This window comes from Glycine max, chromosome 10 (genome assembly GCF_000004515.6).
Source record: "Glycine max cultivar Williams 82 chromosome 10, Glycine_max_v4.0, whole genome shotgun sequence".
NCBI lineage: Eukaryota > Viridiplantae > Streptophyta > Magnoliopsida > Fabales > Fabaceae > Glycine > Glycine max.
In genome coordinates, this window is record NC_038246.2 from 37,507,286 (window position 1) to 37,527,027 (window position 19,742).

Consider the following 19,742-nt stretch of genomic DNA (forward strand, 5'->3'; position numbering starts at 1 on the left):
CATACATAAAACCACTATCACGCACATCGAGGAAAACACACCTCTTAGATATGATGATCAACGTCTGAACGTGAGAGATGCAATAACGATGTGAAGATGATACATTTACGGTAGTCTATTGCAAAAAAAAAGTTATTATTTTTTCTCTCTAATTTTTCTTTTCCCATTATTTCTCCTCGTCTCTATTTTTTTCATCTACTTTCTGAGTGCTAATGGGTACAGTAGAAGAAAAAAATTAACTTGATCTCCACTAACCAATTGATCCCACTATCCCATGATCTCTTTGTTTTTAGGCTTGTATCTTCATAACCTATGTTTAGTAATCGTTTTATTTTTTCTCAGTTGAACAACCTCTAATTCAGTGTAACTGAAATATGCTCGGGTGATAACGACCACATCTTCTATCTTTTTATTTTTTTCAACAATATTAAAATACTTTTTATTTAAAAGACATAAATAAACCCGATAAAATTGGGTATTTACAATATATATATATATATATATATATATATATATGAGAAATGTTGATACTACTTGGTGGCGAGCGAGTGTTGAAGGTTAAAACGTTACGTTTAAACCTCTCTGCATTGCATTCGCATATGATCCGTTAACGTTAGCAACAACGATGGATGATTCGAAGCAGCAGCAGCAACGAAAAAAAAACTACCGAAAGAGAAGCGCTCCAACAGACGAAGATGAACTTCCTCAATCTCAAAGTAACAATGAATCCGACGACGAACGAGAAAGAAGGTTTCTCTCATTTCAATTCCACAATTTCTAATAGGGAAAATTTTATGTTAGGGTTTCGATTTCACTGCTCCAATTACATTGAACAGAATGGCATTGGAGGAAATTAAGCTCCTCCAGAAGCAGCGGGAAAGGAAATCGGGAATTCCAGCAAACCCTAGTTTGCAGGTGCAGAGTGGAACCGGCGGCGGTTTAGCTGCTAAAGCCGCCGAAAAGAACGATGGCGATGGCGGCGACAAGGACGAGCTCGTTCTTCAAGACACCTTCGCTCAAGAGACCGCTGTTATGGATGAAGACCCCAATATGTGTGTAAAATATACTATTATTATTATTGTGTTTGTGGCTGTGGTTTTTGAATTTGGATGTGGTTGTTGCAACTTGTTTGTTGAACAGGGTGAATTATATCGAGCACGAGTTAGCGAAGAAGAGGGGAAGGAAAATTGATGCAGCGGATCAAGCTGAGAATGAGCTGAAACGTGCTGAAGATGAACTATATAAGATCCCTGAGCATCTTAAAGTGAGTGTCTCCTCTTTATTGTTCTTTTTTCACTTTCTAGTTTGTAGGTACTATTTAAGGATATCAATTATGTGTACTATAGTCAGTGTCTGATACCTCTTACTCCCAGTGTGCATTGCCCTTTTCTTGGATTCATATCTTCTTTCTTTTAAAACTATGGTTTCCTGTCAGGTAAAAAGGCGAAATTCAGAAGAAAGCTCTACTCAGTGGACTACTGGTATTGCTGAGGTTCAGCTTCCAATCGAGTAAGCATTCTCATATTTGTTGTGTTGGGCTGTATTTGTAGGTTGTAGGTTGAATTATCTGTTGGAGAAGCATATAATAATCCAGCATTTTTTTCCTCGTATTTTTCTTTCAAGTCAATCCTTGGCTATCTGTTATTCATCTGGTTGATAAATTGATCTTTATGATTGCTATGGTAGCATTTTGTAGACCAGTTAAAACGGGACAAAACATATAAGTTTTATTCTATGTTTGGTGCATTTTTTAAATAGATCATAGTGGGACAGGGAGTTACAGATTGGTATAGTTTTTAAGTCAAAACAAATGCTAACTCAATGCCTATAGTAGGCTATCTGTTATTCATCTGGGTGATAAATTGATCTTTATGATTACTATGGTAGCCTTTTGTAGACTGATTAAAACGGGACAAAACATATAAGTTTTATTCTATGTTAGGTGCATTTTTTAAATAGATCATAGCGGGACAGGGAGTCACAGATTGGTATAGTTTTTAAGTCAAAACAAATGCTAACTCAATGCCTATAGTTGGAAACAAACAACCAGATTTTAAGGGCATTGGCTTTTCAACTAAAGCTTATATTTTTCATGTACTAGTATTTGATGGTTCTAGTTTATCGTATCTTATTTAATCTATTTCATTGAGGAAAAAAATGGTGAACTTTTTCAATGGATTTGGCTATGCTTTTGCATATTTTATCTGGGTGATTCTTAATTTCTTAGTAGGTAGTACCCATAGTTGGAAACTAACTACCAAATTTTATGAACTTTGGCTTTTCAGCTGAAGGTTCTTTTTTTTCCTATGATTTATATTTCAGATTCATCTTGTCCTTGGTTCATTGCTTTTTAACTGTAATAACTTATATGTTGCAAGTGCCTGGTGGTCTTTGTCTAATTTTACTTTCATGAGTCTATTTATTGAGGAAGAAAAATGGTGATGTGTCTTAATGGGGTTTGATTCAATTTTTGCAGATATAAATTAAAAAATATTGAAGAAACAGAAGCCGCCAAAAAGCTTCTACAGGAAAAGAGGCTTATGGGTCGAACAAAATCAGATTTCAGCATTCCATCAAGTTACAGTGCTGATTATTTCCAGCGTGGCAGGGATTATGCGGAAAAACTTAGAAGAGGTTGCATTTTCTTGATTCTGTAATTTCAGAGTACATATGTATGTTGCTTGTTTGCTGTGTCATTGTCAGCCTTGATTTAGTTATCAATGAATTCATCTTGTGACATTTGCCGTTATAGATAGTGGTTGACACTTTGTTGATTGTTTTTAGTTGTTTTAAAGCATCATTCTGATTTCTGGTTACTGACTGGAAAAGCCCCCAATTTGCAGAACATCCAGAGTTGTACAAAGATAGAAATCACCAGGATGATAGTTCTGGATCCAAGAAAAATGATTCCAGCACTGATGCAGCTGGAGCAGTCCAGAGGCAGGCTGCAACCGATGAATTCATGTTAGAGCGCTTCAGGAAACGAGAACGTCACCGTGTAATGCGAAGATGACATGAACGCTATATTTATGGTGCACTTTACGACAGTACATCAAAGATTGGTGGAAGTTGAGCTTCTGTTGATTGGGATGCCACTGATTTGCACCGGTTCCTTATTCAAACTGTAGCAGAAGATCATTGGGCTACTTGAGCGTTAATTTCTGTTGGTTCTATTCCTTTTAAGAACAACTGTTAAGAATTATCAAGAATATATTATTTTAATCACTGACCGAATGAGAGGCCTTATGTCAAGAGGCAGCAAAAGAATTGTAATATTCAGCACTCCTTTGATTGGTCATCAATAAGTTGCTGTTAGCCTGTAAGATATGGTATGAACAGTTTTGGCAATGGTTAGAAGAATGGTGGTGATGCCACCAGGTTCCTTGTAAGAGGATCTGTATCAGACTGTATGCATTTTACTGACATTCAAAATATTTAACTTTTCCGTTTGACAATTTGCATTGACGGGTTCTACCGTGGGAAAAGGAAGATAGTTCTCCCATGGTGAGAAAGAATTTGCAATTAGAATTTAATGTCTATTTACGGATTATCATTTAATATGAATTATTGTTCAAATTATTTTAATAATTAATAAACTTATTTTATATGATGAGTTGTGATTAAATGTTGGTAAAATTAAGTATTGACAATTTTTTCTCATGTTTTTCTCTGTTTCCCAAGTTGCTTTGATGGACCCTCTTTTCTCTTTCGACTTCTCCCTGACAAGTGTTCCATCTGCCGCAATGTCGTCCCTTCATCACCAAGTGAAATTCAGAATTCAAACGGTACTAATCAAATGGGATTCATAATTCAAATGGTTATTAAAATCGAACTAGTCTTCAATCCGGTTAAAGTGTTGGCTAATGAGTTAAAGGTCGAATCAATATAATATATAAATTATAGTCATCTCTAAATACATGATTTTTTTTTATCAATTTTTTATTTGTTCATTTTTATAAAATAATTTTTAAGTTGTTTTTTTATTAATAATTTTTTTAACTAAAATAAAACATTATCTTAAAAAAAACCTAAAATATTATTTATAAAAAACAACAATAAAAATATAATATATAATAAATTATGAAGTTATTAAAAATACTAATTTATAGTTTATAATAATATTTTTTGTATATCTCTTATTTTATGTGTTAAATCTTAATAAATCACATAATCAATATGCCATAGGAAACTAATAATTATATATTAAATATATCGAGCTTTTTTGGGTTTTATTGTATGATTATATTGTTACCGAAACAAACAAAAGTTATTAAATTTCAAATTATTTGTTTTGAATAATTCTTTCTCTCAAATAAAATTTATTTAATTTTTTGTTAAATTTTATTTACTCCTCAAAGATTATTATTTAAGGAATTGTTCAAAATTAACTATCGCTTCAATTACATAAAAGATATTTTACTATAAATCAAGCAGTTAATAGTATTTTAAATTTTAAGTAATTCACGTTAAAAAAATAAAATATGACCGTGAATTTTTGTTACATTTTAAATTTTAAAATTTTGTTACTTTTATGACCCATCTAAAATTACCTAAGGATAAGTTTGATTTTCTAAAATTTATGGTACGATAAATATTTTTGTTCCAGTTTGATTTTAAAAAAAAATTATAAAACAACACATTAGTTAGATGAAGACAGAAAAAAAAAACTTCACTTCTTGTTGCAAAGAAAATCATGGACAACTTTTTATTCCATATACAGTATTAAAATTCATAATTATATCATGTGGTATTTTGATTTCATTCACACGGAATACAATGAATTTATCATGTATTTTGAATTTATACTATAAACTAGCTAGTTTACTTATATATAATTTAAATTTTGAATTCTCATAAAATACAATAATAATGTAAATTATAATATGATAATTAATATTACAAAAATATTTTAATGAATTTTATATTATTTTGCTTATGTTATTTGTAACATCCCAATTTTCGTAAACTAGATTAAAAAGGATTGTTATTTATAAATAAATAAAATTTAAAAAATGATGAGATTTTATAAATAAATAAATAAGGAGATATAATTATTAATTAAAATAATGATTTGAGAGAAAATAAAAAGGGTATTTTTTTTATTTGTTTGATAGAGAATAAAATAAAGTTTATTTTTATAGAATAATAAATAATAAATAAATAAATAAATAGAGTAAATAATAGGTCGTAAATGTCCTAGCTCTACTCTCAAAACTCTCTCTTTTTTCCGCAGGCCAGGCCACCTAACCTGTCTCAACAAAAAATGACGATTTCGGACTCATTCACCGTTGGATCGTCGTGAAATTTGAGCACCACATTCGAAACCCAATTACAAGCATTCTCACCATTGTGAATTTATTTCTATATTATGTCTGAGCTAAGAGAAATACCCCTCGAATTGTAGCATTTTTCTTTCCCGTAGAAACCCAGAGCTGTCTCGGTAAAACTAAAATCTCGGTTTCGTTAACCGTTGGATTTTCATGAAATTTGGATATGTTGTTCGAAATTCAATTTTTCACGCTGTCACCGTTGGAATTTGCGAGATAATATTTTTGGAGGGAGAAAAATAAATCGCATGATGACAGTACAAGTGGAGGCTTCCATCCCTTCTTTGTCTCTTTGACGTTTGGGAACTCTATCGGAGCAGTTAGAGGAAAAAAATTGGAGAAATCTTAGGGAACCGCTAGAGATGCTGCTATCGCTGGCTGAAGACACGTGAGCCCGCTTAAAGGTAAGGGATGAGTTATTCACAATTGGAAATTAGTGAGAACATATGTAGGGATCCTTAGAGATATCAATTGGAATGAGTTTTGGGGTGTTTTTGCAATTTTCATTTTATCCTTATAATTATTACAGTGAATTATATATGTTTGACAGACCAATTGTTGTGGAATTGATATGCTATTGTGTTGAGCGTGAACCCTATAAATCGAATACTTTTTCTAATTAATATGAATTGATGAAATAAAGGAGAAATTTAGAGAGAGATATTGATTTTGTATTTTCTCTTTTTCTTGTTGTTTAGGTTTTTATATATAATTTAAAAAGTTAATATCATAATTGAAATTGACCAAAGTGTTCATATAATTATTTAGAATTTGTGCATTGAAAGTTTACTTTGTAATTTGTGATTCAATATGATGTATGCTAGTTTATATATATAGAGAGGTAGTTATTTATATTAATAATTTATGTAAATAATATTGTAGAGTGTTATAGTATGATTCCAAAAATTATTAAGTGTTGGAGTTTGAGAATATTATGGTTAAATTTGATGAACATGTGTATGTTGTACCTTATGAATACCATTAGGAATGTTATGAGATGGTTGATGTGATGTTATGAGATGTTAAAGTGTGGACATGATATTCGATTGTAAATAAGTGGATGTATTTAACACTTGATGTTACATTAATTATATCGTGAGCTATGAATTATACAATAACCCGATCAGTGTTTATGCGCATTGTTAAAGAAAAAGTGTAGGTTCCTAGTTAGGAACCAGTGTTAAATTGTAGCGCAATTGTGTTAAACATGTTTGAAACATGAGTGTGAGGTCGTTGTATTGTGTAATTCATGAGCAGTGCTTATAAATGAAATATGTGATGAATTGTGGAATAATATGTTGCCTTGAGATTATAATATTGTTATTGAGATTGAGTAAAAGTGTAATGTAGAACAAGTGTTGAATTATGAGATACGTGAAAACATGTGATGGTGGATTGTAACATTATGAGATGTGAAATTGTGAATGAGTTTTGGTTGTGAATAAGTGTGATTAATTCTTGATGCGACATTATTTGTGTTGTAAGTTGTGAATTGTACAATAACTCGACCAGTGTTATCTTGAGAAAAGTGTAAATGCGCAGTGTTAAAGAGAAAGTGTAGGTTTCCTATTTAGGAACCAGTGTTAAAGAGAAAGCATAGGTTCCTATTTAGGAACCAGTGTTAAATTGTAGCGCAATATGTTGTACGTATTTAAGACACGAGTGTGAGGTCGTGGGTATTGTATAATTCACTGGCAGTGTCTGTGTGCTAAAATGATTTTAGGGGTTGGACCTGAATCAAGAGAGAGAGGCCCTGACGGACTCTTCGGAGTGTAGGCCTTGGGGGTCATCGGGTTTGAGTGCTCCTTTAAGCTTATGCTGATTCCATATGGTTGGATCATTCTCGCAAAACATCGTGACCCTGACTGGTCTCCCTATGATCTTACTTAGTGAGAGTGACCTGACAAACCCATTGTGTGGTGTGTCTTGTTATGTACTCCTAAGCGCCCCAGGGTGGTTTTTCACTGACATGGTACCACATTGCATATAGGCTTGAGTCTTAGCATAACTGTCTCATGCGCTTGCTAATTGTTCATTATGAAATTGATGTGTTATTATGTCTTGATTGGAGTGTGTGATTCTTGTGTATTATGATTAATGATTGAAAGGTTTAATTGATGATTGAAAAGTGAATTTTGAATGACAAAGTGATGAAATAATGTGAGACATGCTAAGTAAATTGTATTTGGCTACTATATGTTGTTTTGTTTCTCTCTAGTAGTTAGGAATGTGATAACTCACTCCTGGTTTGTTGTTTGTGTTTGAATCCTGTGATGATCTTGAACCTTGTGTTCAGGGGAGCAGATGGTTAGGTGAAGTGCTTAAAGGAACCTTGTGCTGAAGGACGTCGGGACACAATGCTCTGATAAGATGTGACAGTGGGGCATAAGTTTTATATTAATTGCATAATGTTAGTCTATTTTATTTTATCTCACTGATTTAACAAAATATTTTTATAAATTTTGACGGCCTTGTTTCGAGCCGAATATATTTTTTTAATAAGTTTTAATTGATAATAGTAAAGTGAATGTGAATCTTTTACTCGTGTGAATTTGGTTACCTATATTTTTTTATATATTTTATTTACTTTATATGTCAGGTAGAGAGTATCACATTATTTATTGCTAATCAAACAATACTCGTAATACAAACACTTAACTTACGTGTCCCTTAAAGTTTTGGAGGAAAAGTTTTGTCCCTTTTCCATTTTAAAGTTTTGTGCTTGGTGTATATTGCATTAAATGATAAAGGACAAAGGATATGTTACTTTTGGCGATAATAGAAAACCAAATAACGTGTTATTTATATAGACACATTAAAAATTTATTATTTTTTAAAAAATACACTACAAAACATATATTTTAAAATAAAAAAATATAAATGTATTTTAATAAACTTGATGACTACTCTGAACCATTTGATTAAGTGACAGGTTACAATAATATCCCGATAATATAAAGAGTGTTGAATACTAAGAAAGTTATAATTAATTAGATTTAATTACATCAATCCAATTAAAGTTTTTTTTTCACAACTTATCTTTTATTAGAATTTGATATAAGGATAAGAAATAATCCTTAAAATTAATCTCAATTAAATGAATTATATTTTAGATATAGTAACATTAAATAAAATAAAATAGCATTAAATAAAATAGAACTAATTTAAATTTTCTTATATTTGATATAAAAAAAATTCTTATATTTGACAACATGAGAGAGGAAGTATATAAATCCACATGCTTGAAGAAATAGCTCACTCTCTCCCACCACGTACAACCAAGATCCCTTGATTGAGTTGAGACTCTATCACAAAATGAATTCTTCAACACCATGTTCATTATTGTTCACCCTTTGCTTGATCCTTATAATTTCCCAGTCTCCTTTGCCAACAAATGCTAGAGCTCATGGTCATTACATGATTGGCCAAATTTGCAAGCAATTAACAAGGCAGGAGGACAAGATAAAATGCCCGATCATTCTGAGAGCAAATCCCAAAATCTTGCGTGCAAAAAACTATCTTGAATTTTCATCAGCGGTCCTGGAGTTAGGGATGCACAAGGGAATAGAAGGGCAGAAGTTTCTTAAGGGATTGGTGAAGGCAAAATCTTCTCCGGCCATTGCGGAATGTGCAAACTTTTGTTATGATGCGGTGGTTAACGGTTTCAAAGGTGCCATGAATGAGCTGAAAGATGATCCTATGACGGCTAACTATGATGCCGGTGTTGTTAGTGATGGACCTGCAACCTGTGAGAGAGCATTAGCTGATGAACATATTGTTGACCCTGCAATTTCTGCTCTTAACAACCGTATAATGTTGCTTAGCGCCATTGCATCCTACGCCATAGATAAACTTATTGCAAATTAACCTATGGTGTAGGATTTTCTATTTGTTTTAGCATCTTCTTTGGTGAGGAGTAAATAATAAAATCAAATAGAAGTGTACTATTTTTTGTTCACTATTTCTTACCTATGTGTGGCATTTTGTTCTCTCATATAGGTCTTCATTTTCTTTTTATTGACTTGGTTTTTCTGTCAAATTAAACTTTGGCTGCGTGTGATTATCTGAGTGATTCTTAGTACCCATTGTCGGAAACAAGCAACCAAATTTTATGAACTGACTTCTCATTTGAAGGTTCTTTTTTTCAATGATTTATATTCCAGATGATTCATTGCTTTGGAACTGTAATAGTTTCTCTTGCAAGTACCTGGTGGTCTTTGGCTAATGTTCCTTTTACCAATCTATTTATTGAGGATGAAAAATGGTGATTTGTCTTAATAGGGTTTGATTCAATGTTTGCAGATATATGAATTATAAACTATTGAAGCCGCAGAGGCGGCCAAAGGTCGAACAAAATCAAATTTCGGCATTCCATCAAGTAACTAACTAATGTTGTGGTTTGCTTTAGATTTTCGATTCTGTTCCATAATTTGATTAAAATTGATTCTGACTAGGTTAACTATTTAGCTTTTAAGGTGAACAGAATTAATTGTGTGCGATTTTACCTTGTCCAAATAAAAGTATCATTTTTAATTCTACCAAAATATAAAATAACATACCGTCGTGCCAAAAGCCTTCTAGAATTTAAAACATTTGGTTACTTTGCCTTTATTTATTGATTCTGTTCTTCTGGGTGAACCAATTATAAAGTAACAGACATGTTCAGATTAAGAACAGTTAGTAAAGAATGATGTTCTGCTTCATGAGGATATTTTTACCAGTGTATTTGAACTACAAGAACTTTTAAGGGGTGGCCGTACTGAGTAATTGGCCTTCATTGTCTTAGAAAAAAGTAATACAAGGTGCGCATATCATTTTACAAGATAAATTAGAATTACAAGCTGTTTTCTTTTTTTCAATCATTGCAATGTGTTACTAGATTCACTTGTTTGGCTTACATATTTGCCCAAGTAGGAAAAAAAAAGAAAAAGAAAAACCATTACCCAAGTTGGTGGGCCTCATCGCAAAATGCTAAAATTGCTGAGCCACAACTCCTTGGCAAGCATACAAATATAACATAAAACAAATCAGAAACTGGATATATAATTTTAAAAAGGATGAAGTGGAAGAATACCGAGTAATATTTATATGTATTCTCCCCTTCAGAACTGAACCTTGCTTATGAAAGACTGGCCAAATCTCCAAGAGGAAGGTGCCACATTATAAGCTGTGCGAATCCTTCCATTGCTGAGTTGTACTCTGAAGGACAAGCTCTGACCATTGAGATAGCTTAAGCTCTGCCAGTTAGATCCCCAATTTCTTGACATTGGTTCCCAGTTACTCATTTTGGACCCTTTGATCCAAACTCTTGAAATATCCCCTGCTCCTCCCACGTTGCTTATAAGCACTAGTTCAAAATAGTCTCTCCCATTGATGCTAAATCTGATGCCTCCAGTTCTTTTGCACCCAACCCTGCATAGATGCAACACAAAATTTGAGGAATTAAGAAATTACGTCTGGAATGTGGAAGCTATAACTAATTTCTTTCTTAGTAGACACGACATGGAACCAAACACACTAGAAATCTTTTTCACTTTTTAGAAAACAAAAGGAGAACACTTAGTAAGGATATGACATAACATACTTTCTGTAGATAATTGGAACAATTCCAGCCTTGTATTTGGCGATGGTCTCAAAGGCAGGTTGAGACATGTCAAAGTGTGGTCTAGGAGGATTACACCAACCACCATTGTCACTAGGGAGTGCATAGTTTGGAGGGCAGAAATTTGTGGCAGTGATTGTGATGGAAGTTCCCCTAAGGCACCATTGGGGCACTTGGCTTGCGTCGCAAACAATCTGATAGCAACCACCGCATGACTTGCCATCATTAAACAAAGCAGTACTCAAGGCAGCTGTTTTTATTCCATAACCATCAGTGTACAAATTTCCATACCCACATGCCCCACCTAAAAGTTAAAACAAGTCACTCTTTCATATTCCATACTCAAGGATCAACCAAGATTCTAGCTTGAACCACTTGATTAAGAGACATAAGCTACTACCACTTGTGTCAACTGTTGTTAGTAAGTTACTCTTTCATATCATGTGGAATTAATTGCTCTTATTTTGTACTTAAAATTTTGAATTGAATGAAGGGTGTTTTAATGAACTTTAGAAATGATGATAAAAGAAACAGAAAATGTAGAACAATTTTTTACCCATTGTTCCTGAGGCATCACTTCCACCATAGAAAGTTGCATGAGCTCGCAGCCAAATTGCAGATGCTACTTTGATTTCTGTGGTTAATAACCCCACAAGCACAATTAGACCACTGAAAATTAGTTTTTCCATCCTCTCTATCTCACTCTCTCTCTCTTTCTGAGTATGATATTAGGACTTTCTTAATTTGGTGCTTAAGATGACAAACTCCTATGAGGTATTTATAGTTGCTGTTACGGACGTTTGGCCCATAGAAAAAATTAACTCGGACTCAAATTCGTATTATCGAACAAAATGTTGTAGTTGACCCAAAAAGTTGCTCTCTTATTATAAAAAGAATTAGTATGTAATGCACGCATTAAAAAATAGAAGGCAGTTAGGTAGGTGTGAAGAAGACTCAACCCATTAAAATTATGCACAACATGGATGTTAATAGCTAAACTCGCCGTCTTCAGATTAATATTAATATTCATCTTATATTTTCTGCATATGATTTGATCATACTCATTGTGCAGTGAAAGAACATGCTTTGATGGTCATAGGATCCGTGGTACGTAAGTGGTACAGTCAAATGCAACTTGCAGCACATCTTGGTTCGAAGTAAACCGTGCATAATATAATGAATAAATTTCTTTTGAGTATTGTCAGAGTACTACTCTATTTTAATGACAAACTAACTAACTAACAGATAGAAGATTCTTCTCCTCACTCAATGTCAAAAGACCAATATTTTTAACTGATATGTTGAAAAAAATTGAACTGAAACGGTAGTGATTAAACTAATTAGTTCGGCTATGTTTTTAATTTGAATACTATCCAAATCAATAATGATTTAATTACAAATTTAATCACTTGAATCAGTTGAAGCACAACATGGAACAAGGATAGATCTTTAAAATATTTAATGGAGGAATGAAAAGTATACAAATTTTAACATACATAATTATTGAAACACATACTTAGTTTTTAAATCAGTAATTTTAAAAGCTCAAAGCTAAAACAAATTTTAGGAAAAATCCTTTAAGATATCAAACCCAGCATAGTCAACCAAAGAAGCACAATTTTTAAAAGTTCAAGCCATATTTATTACTCTTGTGTTCATTTATATAATTATACATTGAAAATTGTTGTTTGCTACAACGCGCTAATGGTGATTTCTGTTAAATTATAGTACTATATTTCATATTCTTTGAGTTTTTTTAATCATTATGTTTACAAAAAAATATATTGTAGCTTTTCACATTTTGTCTAAATTCGTACAGTCTGTTCATGACTTAATAACAATGCTGATAATAGAAAGGAGAAGGCTAACAACACACGTTTCCAAACATTTTTTTAACACACTAATTATTATTAGAGAGAATTTGTAAGCATCACTGAAGTAAATTTCACTAGTTTTTTTAATCAAATTCTTTATTTAATAAGTCTGGTATAAATTTTATTTAATAACATAAAAACATATTAAAAATTTATTGCTATTTTTTTTATGATACTTTACAAAGTCGGTTCTTACACGCAAGAGCATTGAAGAAAACATGAGCATAACGGTAGTTAGTAGTAACATGCAATGCCTTAGTATGTGCAATGGCCTTACCTTGTTTATCGAGAAATGGGAGTTTTTTATATTAGCAAATAGTAGCTACTATTAAAGAAGCTTTGACTAGCATGAATAAGTCAGCTATATGAAAATGCTCATGAATTTATGCCAAATATTGTGCCTTATCTCGTGGAACTACGCCCATATGGCACATGGCTGATGGCATCCCTTGCCATGTTCACCATACGATAGCTTCACATACGAGGGCCCCATTAACCATTTCTGAATGTGAACTGCATATCCTCCTTTTATAGAATTTAAAATCTTCTTCAAACAAACAAACAAAAAAGCTACAAATTTTCTAAAGAATTAGGAGAAAATGAAGGCCTAAACTAAAGCATGTGTTCAGTAAAGTTTTTTTTTCAAAAAAAAAAGTCAAGTATCTTTTTTTTGTAAAAAAGAGTTAATTTATATGGAATGTAAAATATACTAAATCGTATGAATCCAAAAAATACCAAGATTTACTCTTTCATATCTAACACTCTCACTGATATGTTTAATACGTACACCCACATATATAATCCAATAAATTAAATCAAACCAACTGGTTTTCTTTATGGACTTATTTGTTCGAATTTGGTGAAAACAATTATAAAACTAAGCCAAATTATTATTTTTTAATTTAATTGATTCAAATTTTTATATAAAATAGAACTAAACCAATTATTAACTTCTTTTCTTTCTGAGTTCCAAATCCAAATAACCGCTTAGTACAAACTACTAAGTGTCAAATGTGGATTGATGTGTATTAGGTATTTATATTCTACACCTCCCTTATCACATCCTACACCTCCCATCTTTTGAAAAATCCCAACCTACCCTTTCTATCTTCTTCCCCTTCTTCCTCCCCCAAACCCTTTCATTTCTTCTTCTCACAACACATCTTTTCCTGCACTAGAGGTTCTAATTGAACACTAGAGGTTCTAATTGAAGTCTTCTTCCAACTATGCCAGAGGTTCTAGCGCTCTCCTCCTCCAACTCTCCACACTAGGTACGTTTCAACACAGAAATCATGTACCTCCCTTTTTTATTGTTTTTAGAACACCTATTCCAGAAGTAATTCCTTTTCAGGAAGCTTGTTTCAAAATCTTTTTTTTCTTGGAACACCTTTTCGAAAGTCAAAAATTCGTTCCGTAAAGCCTGTTCCAAAATGCAGGTGCTTCTTCCAAAGTGGACTTTCCATAAGCCCAATAATACTTTCTGGAACACCATTTCTAGAATCTTATTCCTAAAATTTTTGCTTCTGAAATGAACATTCTGGAAAAAGGTTTTCTGGAAGCTTATCCTTTCTGTAAAGCCTATTTTGGAATGTACTTCGTGCTTCTGAAAAAGCCTTTTTGGAACACCTTTTCCTAGTTATGGAAACGCTATTCCAAAAGCATTTTTGGTTATGGGATGGTCCTTCCGGAAGTTGTTTAACATATAATTAGATTTGATTTTGTTATTTTACAGTTTTAGTAATTTTTTATTTTATAGATTTATTCTTGATTTGTATGGAGGATGATTACTTCAACAAGATGTCAGATGAAGTTGGCATGGATATGAATGTGTTAACTGATTGACAAGTGTACCAAAAGTCTAAATAATAAAGACTCGAAAGTTCGAGTGTCGATTTCCACAGGGACTTTGTTTTGTACTAGTGTTGGATAATTTCCAATTTATAAGAGAAAAAGATAAGATGAGGTATAAAAGATAAATTTAAAAGAACAAAGTATAAAATAATAACTATTAATAGAAAACAAAAGAAAAAATAGGGAATTTAATGGGATGAGAATGTTAGGACCTAGCATGCCTTATTTGCCTAAGATGTATTATTTGTGATTTTTCTCTATCAATCAGGTGAATTTATCCTACCCACATCTGTTAGAATACTTGTCCCTGATGTCTCACGATGACAAGCCTATTTTACCTATCTATCTCCCAAATGTCTTTGCAAAGAGTCAATAGATAAAATGCATGAAGTTTTAATTCTAGATGTTTGCTTTGATGCAAGGGCATAATGCAATCACTCTATGTATAGTAATGATTTTATTAAGATACTCCTTCCTTTTAGTTCTATTAGAAATTATCCTCTGTCGAGCGACTAATTCCTAAAACAGATGCATGCAAAACCTTCCTTGTTTTTCTATTAAGGATTACCCTCTCTCAAGCACCTAACCCCCAATGATGATGCAAGGATGAATAATGCATAAAATTAAAAGTAAGAAAGGATAATAGGAAATAAAACACTTGTTTGCATTGATAAATATGAAATGTACAATACATCTTTTGGCTTTTTAGGCCTGTCAGGCCCTAACTAAGGGTTTAGCCTCTCATAGCCATAAAGGGCCTTATAATAAAAGAGGGGTATAAGAACTGATGGAGAAGAAAGGATGGAAAAAGGGAATAGAAAATGATGAAAGAGAAGAAAGAATTCCCTAAGTAAGAGTTCTCAGGCTTTAGGTGTGTATTAGAGTGCTCTGAGACTCAGTGTGTCTTTTCTCCTTGGCTTGACTCCCTTTTTATAGCTGCTGGAGTCGATTTGGGCTTGACTCCCTTTTTATAGTTGTTGGAGTGGACTTGAGTCTAATGCCAAAAAATCTTCCTTATTTATATTTTTGATATCTTCTGAATTTTTGTTGCTTTTAATCCCTCTTTTTCATATCTGCAAGCCATAAATAAGAAAAATATTAATTCCTATCATTTAAGCCAACAATAACTGCTAAATAAATATTTTTAAAGATATTTTCAATATATTTTTATCATAAAAAATAACTCATATTTAGCCGTTATCAGAATGATACCGTTAAAAATGAAGATTGTAAAAAAAAATTTACAACTACAGAGGTAATAATATCATCATTTAATAGGTAGTTTATTTAATTGTTGATGTATTTAATACTTGGAAGGTGAACTTCGACCAAAAAAATGTTGTATGTTGTTTATGTAGGTTTTTGATACTTAAGATGAATTATTGAAATGGGTTCGGGAGGTTGCATTTGAGGGGATTTTGTTGTTGTCATTTTAAGGTTAGACATAGGAAAACAACCTGGAAGGAAGACATTTGTCATCTTGGGTTATGAGAAGGGTGACAAATATAGACAATACAAAAAAGATACAAAGATAGTCACTAGGACTAAAAAATGTTATTGCCTTTTTAGGTTGAAAGGAAGACCACTAAAGACTAGTGAAGGATGGGTACTTAGGGTTCTGTGTGGGTCTCATAATCATGATATTGCTAAGACATTGGTTGACTATCCATATGTCGGTCGACTAACTCTAGATGAGAAGACAATGCTTATTGATATGACAAAAAGTATGGTGAAGCCTAAAAATATTCTTCTAACATTGAAAGAACACAATGACAAAAATGTCACCACCGTCAGACAAGTGTATATTACTAGAACTACATATCGAAGATCTCTTAGAGGCCCTAGAATAGAAATGTAACATTTAATGTATTTGTTAGAGCTTGATATGCATATTTGTTGGCATGTAACAAATGATGAAGAAGTTGTGTGTGACATTTTTTTGGACACATCCTGATGCGTTAAAGTTGTTGAATGCATTTAACATAGTGTTCTTCATGGATAGTACATACAACCAACAGGTATACGCTACCTTTGCATGAGATTGTTGGTGTTACTTGTACTGGGCTGATATTTTCTACTGCTTTTGCTTATATGGAAGTTGAACGTGAAAAAAACTGTGTGGGCATTTGAAAGGTTCAGAGGCCTTTTCACAGACATGATGAATTGCCAAAAGTGATTGCCACAAATAGAGATCTAGATTGATGAATGTAGTAAAAATTGTGTTCCTTGTTTCATGTAATTTGTTGTGCCAATTTCATAATGATAATAATGTGAAAGAAAAGTGCAAACAACATGTAACTCTCAAAAAGGCTTGGGATTAAGCGATGGAGACTTGGATTTCTGTTATGGATTTTCCTACAGAGTTTGCCTATGAAGATAAATATGATAAATCTATTATCGCAATTGATCAATCAATCTCAACATAGACATAAAGGGAACAAGTAAACAAACAATATGGGCATATGTTCTCCTCTGCCATGCCCACCTCTGGTGCCACCCCATGCCCTACTGGTGTTCATAGGACCATCATCAGTTACTCCACGCGCTAATGCCAATGCCTCTTCAGTCACAGAATATGCATCAGTGCCTTAGGTAACCAACCTATGATCAATCACACGTTGCAATAGTCGACCAATCCTATAACATGTTTCCTGCCATAAATACAACAAAGAAGTAATTAAATGTCATAATAGTATACACATTATACAAGTAAATTCATTTACACATACAATTGCAAGATGTGCCTGATCCATAGTTGCATCAAGGGGTGGAGCAAAATATATTGGTTGTACAAAAGGATGCGAGACTCTGTAGAACCACACATAGTAACTAGTATTACAATCTATTGGTTGAACTACACGCACCGTGGGCTGGATCAAGTGATTTTGCGAGTGCAACCATCTATCGTCAACCTGTTGTGGGGTGGGAATCTCATCAGTGAAGACAAAAAGGTGTCGGGGATCATTCTAACGATACTCATACTGGCGCAACACCCTATCTAGCAAATGAAGGTGCAAATCTAGGCCCAAACGAATATACCTGAAGAATAAGGATATATTCTCAAACGAACGATGATTCCTCTGCGTCTCATATGGAGTCCACCTAACTCCCTTGATGGTAAGCTCATCAATTAGTTTCTTGTAATGGATTACTGACAAAGATGACTTATTTGACCATCGGCTGACACATGGAGACTTTTCTTTATATCCCAAGACATTGTTCCTAGCGCCAATGGTTACAAAATGCTCATAAATCCATCCTGGAACAAGCATTCTGGAATGCATTTTATGGAATAACCATATAGGAATAATGTTCCAAAATGCCTGTTTTGGAAGCCTATTATGAACCCACCTCGACCCCCATTCAAACCAGAACCCACCCCCACCCCACCCCCATCCAACCCAGAACCCAAACCCACACCCACTAGAAACAAACGAAAGAGGAAGGAAGTAGGGGCTTACCTTACAAGCTAAACGATGAAGGCGATGAAAGAAGAAGCAAGGGGAGGTGCGCCATTGGGGGATGGAGGTGATTGGCTTCTGAGGGAGGGAGATGTTACGGTTGGGGAAGGAGTCCTATTTCATTAAGGGTATTATTATAATTTCAAGTGGAAGAGGAAGGTGTAGGATAAAGACAAGGAGGTACAAGATTCAAGTCCTTGTTTATTGTTAAAGTGCTGCTAGGTGCACCCAGCATTTTTGCTGGTGCACCCAGCAAAATTTGTAAATGCCAAAAATGCCCCTGTGTTTTTTTTTCCTTATAAAAGCTTTTTTTCCTACGCTTCACAGCTGCCATTTTTGTTCGCTGTTTTTCTCTGTTTTTGTGGTTTTGGTGTGGCATTGTCTCGGGTTCATTGGTTCGTTGTGAACGGTTAGGTGCGGTGAAGGTGAAGGTGCGTTGCGATGGTCAGTGGCGACAAACGAGGTACGCAGAAGGTGGTTGCTATGTCGCGAACGTACAGAGCATTTACGGATCAAGTTGATCCGTAAGAGACTTACGAATCAACTTGATTCGTAAGAGACTTATTTTTAGTATTTGATGTTTTTTGAATTTAGTTTCCTATTTTTCTTTTAAATTACTAATTTTTTGGTATGACCATTTTTTGTTTGAGTTGGTTAGATGGACGAAGATGAGTGGATGTATGAAATAATGTCTGAACGAGCAGATATGAATTATGAAAATGCAGAAGCATGTGGTGAGAATGAACCACATGTTGATTGTTCGGACGTGTTCAATACTTCTCAGGTTATAATGTTAATGTTTGTCACAGATTTAATAAAATGAATACTATTAGAAAACTTAAATTATGTGGATTGCTTTGTAGGTGTTTGAGTGCCGAGAGGATGTTTTGCGGTGAGCTCGATCCGTGGCTCATGAAAACGGATTTGTGGCGGTGATTTTAAGGTTGGACACAAACACAGGTAGTAGAGGAAGGACTACGTTTGTGTTAATTGGTTGTGAAAGGAGTGGCGAGTATAGGTGTAGGAAAAAAGAATTTATCAGAAGAGACACTGGGACTAGGAAATGTGGGTGTCCCTTCAAGCTTCGTTACAAGCCAGTGGTTGGAGGAGAAGGTTGGATGGTGAAGTTGATTTGTGGAGTGTATAATCATGAATTGGCCAAGTCATTAGTTGGACATCCATATGCGGGGCGATTGACTAAAGCTGAAAAAACACTTATTGTTGATATGACGAAGTCCATGGTGAAGCCAAGAAACATTATGCTAACTCTGAAGGAACACAATGCCAATAGTTGTACGACCATTAAACAGATATAGAATGCAAGAAGTGCATTCCGTTCTTCCATAAGAGGAAGCGATCTTGAAATGCAACATCTGATGAAGCTTCTTGAACGTGAGCAGTATATTCATTGGCACATAATAAAGGATGAAGATGTGGTTCGTGATATGTTTTGGTGTCACCCTGATGCAGTGAAGTTAGTCAACGCATGTAATTTGGTATTTTTGATAGACAACACCTACAAAACAAACCGGTACAGACTCCCACTGCTCGATTTTGTTGGGGTGACACCAACTGGGATGACATTCTCTGCCAGTTTTGCATATCTGGATGGTGAACGCGTTAATAA

The 19,742-nt window shown here is 33.7% G+C and overlaps 3 protein-coding genes across 3 annotated transcripts; 2 read left to right on the forward strand and 1 right to left on the reverse strand.

The window, feature by feature from the left end:
- The first annotated feature begins 539 nt into the window (after nt 1-539).
- Nucleotides 540-3,558, forward strand: LOC100812323 (uncharacterized). Its single transcript, NM_001252886.2, has 6 exons — nt 540-750; nt 837-1,052; nt 1,141-1,264; nt 1,436-1,509; nt 2,477-2,634; nt 2,844-3,558. The coding sequence occupies exons 1-6, from the start codon at nt 626-628 to the stop codon at nt 3,011-3,013; spliced, it is 867 nt and encodes a 288-aa protein (NP_001239815.1). The 5' UTR covers nt 540-625; the 3' UTR covers nt 3,014-3,558.
- Nucleotides 3,559-8,577: 5,019 nt separating this feature from the next.
- LOC102667165 (uncharacterized) lies at nt 8,578-9,288 on the forward strand. Its single transcript, XM_006589024.4, has one exon. It carries the CDS (start codon nt 8,643-8,645, stop codon nt 9,192-9,194), a length of 552 nt encoding a protein of 183 aa, XP_006589087.1. The 5' UTR covers nt 8,578-8,642; the 3' UTR covers nt 9,195-9,288.
- Nucleotides 9,289-10,084: 796 nt separating this feature from the next.
- LOC100783801 (putative expansin-A17) lies at nt 10,085-11,682 on the reverse strand. Its single transcript, XM_006589023.3, has 3 exons — nt 11,486-11,682; nt 10,912-11,233; nt 10,085-10,739 (listed from the first exon to the last, which is right to left on the reverse strand). The coding sequence occupies exons 1-3, from the start codon at nt 11,616-11,618 to the stop codon at nt 10,430-10,432; spliced, it is 765 nt and encodes a 254-aa protein (XP_006589086.1). The 5' UTR covers nt 11,619-11,682; the 3' UTR covers nt 10,085-10,429.
- Nucleotides 11,683-19,742: the final 8,060 nt, after the last annotated feature.

What these genes read in the sequence shown, in the direction of transcription:
- LOC100783801 (XM_006589023.3), bottom strand. Translation starts at nt 11,618, where the DNA reads ATGGAAAAACTAATTTTCAGTGGTCTAATTGTGCTTGTGGGGTTATTA. An exon ending in TGATGCCTCAGGAACAATGG is followed by an intron (nt 11,234 to 11,485) that starts GTAAAAAATTGT and finishes TTTAACTTTTAG; the next exon opens with GTGGGGCATGTGGGTATGGA. An exon ending in GTTCCAATTATCTACAGAAA is followed by an intron (nt 10,740 to 10,911) that starts GTATGTTATGTC and finishes GCATCTATGCAG; the next exon opens with GGTTGGGTGCAAAAGAACTG.
- LOC102667165 (XM_006589024.4), top strand. Translation starts at nt 8,643, where the DNA reads ATGAATTCTTCAACACCATGTTCATTATTGTTCACCCTTTGCTTGATC.
- LOC100812323 (NM_001252886.2), top strand. Translation starts at nt 626, where the DNA reads ATGGATGATTCGAAGCAGCAGCAGCAACGAAAAAAAAACTACCGAAAG. An exon ending in ATGGATGAAGACCCCAATAT is followed by an intron (nt 1,053 to 1,140) that starts GTGTGTAAAATA and finishes TTTGTTGAACAG; the next exon opens with GGTGAATTATATCGAGCACG. An exon ending in GAGGTTCAGCTTCCAATCGA is followed by an intron (nt 1,510 to 2,476) that starts GTAAGCATTCTC and finishes CAATTTTTGCAG; the next exon opens with ATATAAATTAAAAAATATTG.